Below are 9754 nucleotides of genomic sequence, written 5' to 3' on the forward strand. Positions count from 1 at the left end.
AGGGAAAATGAAAGAAAAACTATTTTCCGCCGGCTGTGTGTGCCTTGAACCGTTTTTGCTTTTGTTTTCCTTGTTCAGCGATTACCGCACGAGTGCTTTTTGTCAGTGTGTGCGAGAACGAATTTTCCTGCGTTTTCGTGTGGGTGAGTATCTGTGTGAAATGCTGTGCTTAGTGCACTCATGTGAATAACGACGCTGTCGACAACGCGACTTTACCATCGATGGCACGCGCTTGGTTTAAGGTGCCCCGATACCCTGAACGTGGTTAGGAAACCCAAGTCCTAAGTCCCGGAATATTTTCAGCTGATTATGGAAATACTTCAAGAGCATTTTCAAGCATAATAAATTCAATGAGCCTCTTAAGTGTTTCCGTATTACTTCTTTTGTGATAAATTTTATAGCCAAACATTTTTATTAATATATATAAATTTTTCCCTTATTATTTAATTACTTTATACTATATTTAAACAAGCCATTATTATCTGGTATTAACTTAGTTGAATTTCTGATTACAGCATACTAAATCGTTAGTGAGTCTAAGACGGCAATGCGTAAATAACCGTATAAGATTGTAAATGAAAGTGGTTTAAACCCATGAAACCCTTCAAGAGTCAACTATAATTACATTTCCTGTATTATAATTCCATTTACATTTTTAATCAGTAAGGGTAAGGGTAACACCTCTTTTTTTGCAAACGAGACAACATTATTTCGCTCCTGATTTATTCTTCGCGTCTCTCTATCTAGCCACAGGATCTGCTGACAGTTTGCAACTCCTTCAGGCTGCAATCAAAATGCATTTCGAATGAAAATTCCCCCTTATATAAGTGCACCGAACTTACGTCAGCCATGAAACGAAAAGAAACGCAAAGAAAAATAAGTGAAAATGAAAACTAAAATGCCGCAAACAAATGTGACGTCAAGTTCTCCATGAACACCGTTCAGCATCCTTCAGATTCTCGTATTACCGCATTTTCGCTTCTTACGTTCCAAAGTCGAGTCATTGTGCCAGGCTCTACAGCCGAAAAACTTTAGCAGTTATCACCGCACTTAGATTATTCACAGCCTTTGTTTTTCCAAGCAAGAAGTTTTCACTAAAGAATCATAAACAAGCCAAAATATGACTTAAATGCAGGGACGAGAAAAACTTGATGGAGCCTTGCAATTCTTTTGCTTTGCTTTCTCGCTGGTTGTGACAGATTTAATGCCCCCGTCAGTTCCCAAAGTTAGCCTCATTTGGGACTAGGGTAAGCTAATTTGATTAATGGGTAGAACAACAGCAGTTTGAGTTTGGACAAACTATAAATTACATCACTCATTACGTCAATAAAGTTTCCAGCGACGCCGGAAGATTGAATTACACTATTTTCCCTTCACACTAAATTTAACTTAGAAGTTTTAACTGTGCTGTATACATTTGCATTTTATGATTTTGCCCCTTCAACGCACTTTTTAAAATACTAAATTTGTAGTAGAAGAACTGTCCAGCCAAAAATCAGTAAAAAAGTTTCTAATTTTTCCCCTCAGATGAGAAATTCTATTACTCTTTAAGTAAACTGTAATGAACCCGATTCTTTAAAACTTGGGATATTATTTAGAATTGGGAGCTAAATTAAATATATTTTATAAAATAGGGAACCCAATCTTTAAAACTTTTAAAAATCCAAACAAAACGTAGTAATTTTTTTTAAGCGCGATAAAGAACGACATTTTGTTTGCCAATGTGCTTAAATAAGTTTTTAAAAGTTTTACAAAGTTCGTGACATTTTAATCCCTGTTTTGTCTTATTCGGATAAAAGAATGTACAACAATCAAACATGTCTGGCACTGAGCAATCAGTGGCTTGTGTAGTGGAGTTGACTTAGTTACTCAATGTCGGCAATTGAAAATGTTGAACGTTGGTTGAATGCCAATAAGACAATGCAGCATAAAACTACTCTGCAGCATACAAAATGCACATCTGCAACTGAATGGGTGAGTTGATGTTCTTGCGAATACATATTTTCTGGCTCTGCAAATAATTTATTATTGTTTGCGCTTATTCCTCACATTCCACATGCTTCGGTTGTTTTTCTGTTTTAGCGACATATCAAATTGTCATTGCCACTGCAAGGCTAAAACCATAATGTGGCAAATGATCGTGATGCCGTCGCATGCAAACAATGAGAAATTATAGCCAGCCGGTGAATGACAAAGTGCAAGGCAAAGTTTTTCCTTGAAGAAAACTCTGCATTTCAATTCAACTCAAGATATTAACTTATAAAAATGTTATTTGTGAAAATGTAGTAAGTAAAAATATCCTGCGTGTGCGAAAATTATTCGGCTGACATCACTCCGATATTTTGAGCATTTTATGTGTGTTTATACATGCACTTATTCCCGGCCAATTGGCAGCGAATTCTTTTCCGCTTGCCAAAAGCTGAAGCTAACACATTACTTATAAGCAAATAAGGTCAGATGCGGGAAAGGACCGGCCCCCTCCTCGTTTCGCATCCTCTTCATGGCCACTTAAATATTTTACGCTTTTGTATTGTTAAGCAAAAGTTTTTCCGCACCGCCCTCCTTGTTCCGCCGGCTAAACGCATAAAAAATGCATACGCACACCAGTTCTCATATCGTTTATATAATGGGATATTCACACACACACATTTAGGGTTGGTTTGTGTTGGCCAAGTTAAAAAACAAAAGCGCATCAAGAGGCAGCTCTAAAAACTGAAAGCGTGGAGCATTTAACTTTTATGCAAGGGGAACATTTTTCTGTCCTCCGCTTCAGCAGCTAAAAAAGTGGAAGTGCCGGCAAGGATTAGAAAAGCTTGATCAAAAAACTATTTCAGTGAGGGAGAATAAAAAGCTATAATTTTAAGCGGTGTACGGATGGAAATGAGGTTTTGTGAGCGGTACATTCTTGTTAATCTGCAAAAATGTGTTCAAACACTCGTGGTGTTGAATAGTTTGGAATACAAAGTTTTACTGGATTACACAAAGCTGAAGGAAGACATTTCTCCTGGTCATTGCTTGTTTCAAAGAACAGTTGATTTACTGAACCGACAGTGTGGCGTATACGTAATATTTGTTGCATTAATTGCTTTAAATTATTTCTTGAAATAAAAAGTATGGTATGCAGGAACTTTTTTAGCAACTTAACCAGCAATTCTGCATCCACAACGAGATTCCCTCACTACTCCAACCTCAAACCGACGAGTAAAATTAATATCAGCGCTGTCAGCATCAACAGCCCCTTGCAACTTGGTCGCCAGCCAAGAGCCAACTTAAGCAAGGGGTCAGAGGGTGGGGTTAAAAGAGGGCTCGAAGACTGCGTCAGTGCAGCGACGACGAGCCGGGAAGCAAGTATACAGCATATACCATATGGCATGTGGCACCTGGCAGGCCGTTAGCCCGGCCCTGTAATCCATTCACTTGCGAAGGGAAATTATTATAATTGCATTAGTTCAAAGGCAGAAAATTGAAATTGAAATACGTTAGGCGATGTGATGGCACGATGGCTCTTGCTCTCTCAGGATGCTGACGGATGGACGGTTGGATGGGCGGAAGGACTGACAAACTGAAGGACTAAAAGGTGGAAATACTGTAGCCAAAGTTGACGTAATGTGCCAAGGATGGGGCGTTGCCGTTTGGACCAACTCATTCGGTTAACGCTGCTTTTTCGCAAATTAATAAGTGCTAATTAAATTCCGCTTCTTCTCGTCGTTTTTCGGTTCCTTCCGTCGTTAAATGAGATGTGACGGAAATCATCAGCAAATGGCTTATAATTGCCATTTAATCGACGTCCCTGTAGCTGTTGTTTATCAACTGTTTTACCGGACATTATAAGCATTTGCTTTTGATGGAAAAAGTTGGGTTCCCTGCAAGTTCTAATCGCCTGACATTGATGAGCACGACTTGATAGACATTTCGTGCTCGTTCGACATTCGTGTGCTGTTTTTAATGGCTGTCGAATAGGAAAATCAATACGAAAAGTTTTTGCTGATTAACACGCCAAAAGTACCGATACATAAAAAACAAACAATCAAGGCTATACACCAGTTGGTAGGACAATTTAAACGAAACTAACTATATACTAACTATGAACTTTATTTATTTGTTTGTTTAATAATTAGTAATTTTAATATTCGACACTTCTGAAGTAATAACCATGTTCATCTATCACGGGACTACAACGATTAATCTAAACAATTTTAATTAACGTGTTTCCCTATCCCCATGGAAGATGTCAATATGCGGCCCGGATCGTTTCAATCATGTTCGAACCCGAAAAATTCGGTTGCCTTTTTAAAAATAAGAATATGGTTTTTAAATATTTTTCTTAATAAATGTAAGTTTTGCAAAATAGAAAAACTCGAATGCAGTGTTCTTTTCTGAAGCTTAAATAGGTTGCTTAAAATGCAGGTCAGAAAAAGTGAATTTCTATATGTTTTTTGTTTCTCTTCCATCAAAAATTTGATCGATGAAACCACAATTAACAACCCAAATTCCAAACCAATTGCAATTATTAAAACACCAAAAAAAAAATTTCCCCAACTTGAACAACAACTAAAAACCACATCGCGCAAATAAAAACTTCCCAGAAATGTAAAAATTTTTTGTGCGCTGTGCATGCAATTCACTGATTTGTGCTAAAAATATGCAAATACCAAAATGACTGACGGCCAGAAAATACGAATGTTAAAACAACAAACTCTGGAAAAGCGGAAAACAGGAAAATCTCTCGTGCGACATGTGCTACTCCATCTACTTTTTCTTTAAACATTTAACACGTCAGCTTATTTAAAGTTTGGTGTATATGCTAGTTCATTTCAGAACTGTTTTAAATACACATGGTATAGTTGGAAAAAAGTTCCTTTACGGGGGAGTTTTTTACATTTTTGATTTCACAGTAAGCGCCTCTGAACAGTTGACCCCAAGTAATTAGAAAACTTTTTAGCCAACTACAGCTTTTCCACCAAATCCACGGAGATTGCACATCGGTTTTCAACAATCGCCGAAAAGACAAAACAAAAAACTTCATATTCTCTGGTCTTTTGGCCCCCAGTGGCTTGAGTTTGCCTTTTGTTTCCCCCATTTTCAGTTCTGGCAATTGAGGAGATTGTTGTGGGAAGAAAGTGGCTGAAAAGTGCAAATTGCCCTCGTTAGATGCAATAAGACGGGTTTTCCGGAGAAAAAGCAGGGGTTGTCTGGGAATATTTCCATTCCCCTGCTGCACACTTAAAGTTCAAAGTATTCCATTGCATCAATATTATCTAAGCGTCTAAAAATCAATGCGATTGCCATTATGTATTGATAGGAGAAGAAAGGGAATAATGCGATTTGTAAAGCTTCTTCTCATAATGTTCAAAACCTTTAACCACGTTTCACTAAAATTACTTTTTTTATATTATTAACTTTATTATTTATCTATCGTATTAGAGAATATGGCAGAATTTAAAACTAAACTTTGGCATCGAATTATAATAATTAATCTCAACTTTTTAGCCCTTAAACCTACTTTCCAAGTTATCGAAGCTTTTATAGACGCACTGACAAATCAAGTAAATGTACGTTTAGCTTTTGTGTAGAGCACTTTCATTTACCTTTTACATACTTTTTAGCTAATACAGCATTCCCTTTGACTCTACCATTTACTAATACAACTTGGCGTTGTCATTCTGCATCCAGAAGATAAAATAGGGAACAAAGGCAGCCGCTTCGCCGTTCATGAAATCCAACGGAAGATGTTGAAAACTGTTATAGACAGTGGAATACAATAGTGCGGATATAACTGCGAGTGTCAGTGGCAGATAAGTCGGTTGAGTCGTTCAAAGTTTAGTGAATTCACACAATAAAAAATTGTATTTATCTTCTTAAAACCTGCAAAGCCTATTTAAAAAACTTAAATCCTAAACCTATTTAAAAAACTTAAATTAATTGAAACTTAAATTTTAATCTTGTACTAAGTTTAAGTCCAATATTGTTAAGCCTTTTTTCCAACATGGGTTGCCTGTTAGTATATCCCGTGGTTAAATTTATTTGTTTAATTATAAGTTGTAAATGTAGCTGGTAGGATAAATCCAAATAATTGAGTACACTACACACTTAACTTAATATTTTCTTAGTATGCATAGTAACGATTATTGAATGACACTGTTGGTTTTCGGGTCTATTACGTTATTTGCATAATTTTTTTTTCGGTGCATTATGGGCCGACGCCCAGCTGACTGCAAGGAATCAGAGAATCGATCCGGGGAGTGACTAAGAATTAAGCATGGCGGTAACCATATGCGAGCTGAATCGATAAGCGTGTGGCATGCAACCGTCGACCGAATGGCGACACTTAGCCGGCACTTGTTGTTGCTTTTGGGTGGTTGAGTGGGTGGTTGGGTGTTTGGATGGTTGGATGGTTGGACGTTCTTCTGGGGAGCCATGTGGGTGGAGGCGGGGGTGAGGAGTCGCCATAAAAGTTTCACTGCCCTGCGCTGATGTAATACCGCAAGACAATTTTTCCTCGCACGTCATATGGCTGAACAAGCGGTGGAAAAACAACAACAAGAACTCCGAATAAAAGCCGGCTATAAGGTGCTCTCCTCGCATTTTCTGTCTCTCTAGCTCTCGCTTTCTCCCACTCTCTCCATTTCTCTCTGAGGCGCACATGCGCAAAGTCTTGGAATGAAGGAAGGTCTTACACTACTATTTTTGCGCAATGTGAATGGTGTAGCTACAGTAAACTGCGAAACAAATCGTTATTATTAACAACTTGAAGTATAATATAAATTATATATTCTGAAAAAATATATAATAATGCCGAATATAAAATTGAATTGTCAATGAAACGTGCAGACCTTTTTATTATTCATATTAATTGGGTTTGGAAAATGTATACAAAATAATATTTTATAATATCCCAAATAAAATATTGATTTTTTAAGGAAACTTGTTTTCAAGTTTGTTGTTTTAGTAACAAAATACAAAAACAACTTAAGAGAAACACACAATGTTGTTTTAAAAAAGAAAGAAAGCCTTTTCAGCCAAGATGGCATAATTGCACACTTTTCCCACAATACACAATCTTATTTGTACAAGTATATATTGTCATGGCAAATTGACGAGTCAGCTGTTTTGCACAGCCAATGGAAGGCGGCGCTGGAAGGCTGGAGAGCGAGTTCCAGGACGAGCTCACTCCGCATTCTCCGGCCGTCCTTCTCCGGCATTCCGACTCTCGTCCGTGTCCGGGTCCGGGTCCGAATCCGGGTGCTAGGTGCCATATAGCTCCCCGGCCGGCCACAGCTGTGGGCCCAAACAAGCCACAAGCCATATGCTATTGATTTTCTGTGCCTCTTCTGCCTTTGCTGCTTTTTTTGCCCGTTTTTCTTGCCTCGGTTCCATGTTTCTTTTTTGGGCTTTTGCTGTTACTTACTTTACGCTGACGCGATTTGGTGTCGAGCGTAATGCAAGTTAATTTATTCGCTGCCAGCGAATTTCAGTTATTTACTTTGGGACTCCACTTTTATTCGCTTTATATTGTCTGAGTAGAAGTACAGAACTATTGCATGCCTCTGGACAAACGATTTGTGATGGCACTCCAAGGATTGCAGACGTAAGGTGATATGGATCAACGTTATGAAAGCCAGTTGGAAAATGTGGCCAAGGGGAAATCAGTTAAGTGGAAGAGCTCAAGGAGTACGGAGGGAGGTTGACAGAAGCGAATGCCGGAGTCTGGGGTTAAATTAATTACGAACATTAAGATTTCTGTGACTGTTAGATTTGATTTTCTTGTTGTCAGTAGTTCCATGGTGAATTTAGCAAGGCTAACTAAAAACTTTTTGGATTTATATACCTCAAAGTAATATGCAAATACCACGAATTCAAAAATAACCAAGATGTACAAGGAGCACTTTCACTTGGTGTAAATAATTAAAATTTTAATTATGATTTAGGGAATCATTCACCTCGTTTGTCATGCAGAATTTCAGCTTTGTTCCCTTGAGTCCGATTTAACCCCTGAATTTAATACCACAAATGGAATGTATGAAATCTCCCAATATAATAAATGCACCCTAATCCCACAATTCTTTCGGGCGACTCATAACTCATGACAAGTCACCCCATTTTGGAGTCGCTGCAGCCCCTTTCACTTGTCGCCTGCAAGTATGCAATAAAAATCTATTATGTGTCCTACACACAACACTCACACTGACTCATATCCACAAGCGGATTCAAACACAACTGTCGTACATAAATCAAGCCATTTGGACGCTATAAACTAAATTTTCGCTGTCTGCAAACTGGGCTAAGAGGCTAAAGGAGCGAAATCACCGAAAACAGCCTGCAAGTTGCTTGAGGATATCTGCACATTATGCCATTATACCATCGAAACACATTTGCATTTCTTTTGAAATTTTTTCATTTTCTTGCCTTTTAACGTAACAAAAGTAAAAGGACATATTATTGAAGGTGTTTTCCACATTACTCACCTTGTCTACCGGCATTGATGGGCACGCTCTGCACAGATTCCAGAATGAACCAATCATAGGGAAATGCTTTTGCTGTTTGCCAAACCAAAGTGCCAGAAATACAAATTAAACTCGCGCTCGTTCGGGTTTATCAATTCTCGATTTTCGGCGATTAGAGTTGCTTATTTTTAACAACTTTTCATGGGTCACACACACACGCGACTGGCCTTTAAATTTAAATATTTCACCTCACGCTCGTTCGCTCGTCTTCTCTCTCTCTCTCTCTATCTCGCTCACTCTCTATACGCACACGCACCTGGATAATGCGTAGCGAAGAAAGTGCGTTTGTATTGTCATAGGCCAAATTGGATTAGACTTCCGCTGCGGGGAGAAATCGAGGCGTGAGAAAAAGTATTGCATACCAGCAGGCGCCGAGTTCCGGCGATGATCTCATGCACACACACATACACACAGCGGAAATTTTTATGGCTCCTGAATGTCAGCGTAATTAGCCAATAATACCTCCGTTATATCGGGCAAACAATTTTATTGGACATTAAAAATAAGGCAACTTGTGCGAGAGCCGCGTTGAGATTCTTATTTTTATGCCCTTGGCAAATCGATATCTATTTTTCATGACAGCCTTGTGGTATGCAATACTTTTTAGCCGCTTATTGCTGGCTGCAATTTTGCATTCCTTTTCGCCGTTTTTTCTGCGGTCGTGGTTACTGAAGCGAATCGTTGGTAAAACTATAAAGCCAAGAAACTTCAGGTGCACAGAAAAACACACTTTTTGGGATTAAACCGATTTGCTTTCTGCTCTGCCGCTGCTGCTACTGCTGCTTATACATCTATGTATATAACTCTGCTCCAGCTCTTCCGATTTCACTCGACGATGTCACGAACACGACTGAACCTGTGCTGAAAGGTTCCAGCCATGGTAATATAAGTATAAGGTCAATAGAGTCTTGTCGGGTCCGTCAATCCGTTAACTATGAGGGTTTTTTCTGTTAAGTGCAAAAGAAACAGCAATAGAGTTTGCGGTTTAACGCTTATGCGGTGCATGGGGCTTAAAATCGCCGGTCATATTACGGCATGCGTGTGCTTCCTGCAATACCTGCAACAAGTATTTCATTTGGACTCAAGGGTTAATTTAAAAAAATCGTCCGCACACAATCTTTCAGTTTAAAAAGCACAGATTGAAGTCCTCTTCTGAGAACGACTTATCCTTCTGGGACACCACTTTTTTTTCGAGATTTGAGGTCAAAAAGCATTCTGGTGCCTTAAGTTTTATTTATTTAAAATCAATA

General features: G+C 38.5%; 1 protein-coding gene across 10 annotated transcripts in view; it reads right to left on the reverse strand.

Annotated features, from left to right (window-relative positions):
- Positions 1-9366, reverse strand: part of LOC108098571 (serine/arginine repetitive matrix protein 1) — a 33265-nt gene extending 23899 nt beyond the window's left edge. For 7 of the 10 annotated variants that reach the window (XM_017201602.2, XM_017201600.2, XM_017201597.2 and 4 more), the window contains exons 1-2: positions 9235-9363; positions 8466-8825 (exon numbers count right to left, since the gene is read on the reverse strand). In XM_017201602.2, coding sequence (XP_017057091.1) covers positions 8466-8522 — 57 coding nt within the window. In that variant the 5' untranslated portion in view covers positions 8523-8825; positions 9235-9363. Of the gene's footprint in view, positions 1-8465; positions 8826-9234 lie in introns of all 10 variants that reach the window. The other 3 variants (XR_001771854.2, XM_017201603.2, XM_017201595.2) reach the window with 3 other exon arrangements.
- Between the last annotated feature and the right edge of the window lie 388 nt (positions 9367-9754).

This window comes from Drosophila ficusphila, unplaced genomic scaffold (assembly GCF_018152265.1).
Source record: "Drosophila ficusphila isolate 14025-0441.05 unplaced genomic scaffold, ASM1815226v1 contig_791, whole genome shotgun sequence".
Lineage (NCBI taxonomy): Eukaryota > Metazoa > Arthropoda > Insecta > Diptera > Drosophilidae > Drosophila > Drosophila ficusphila.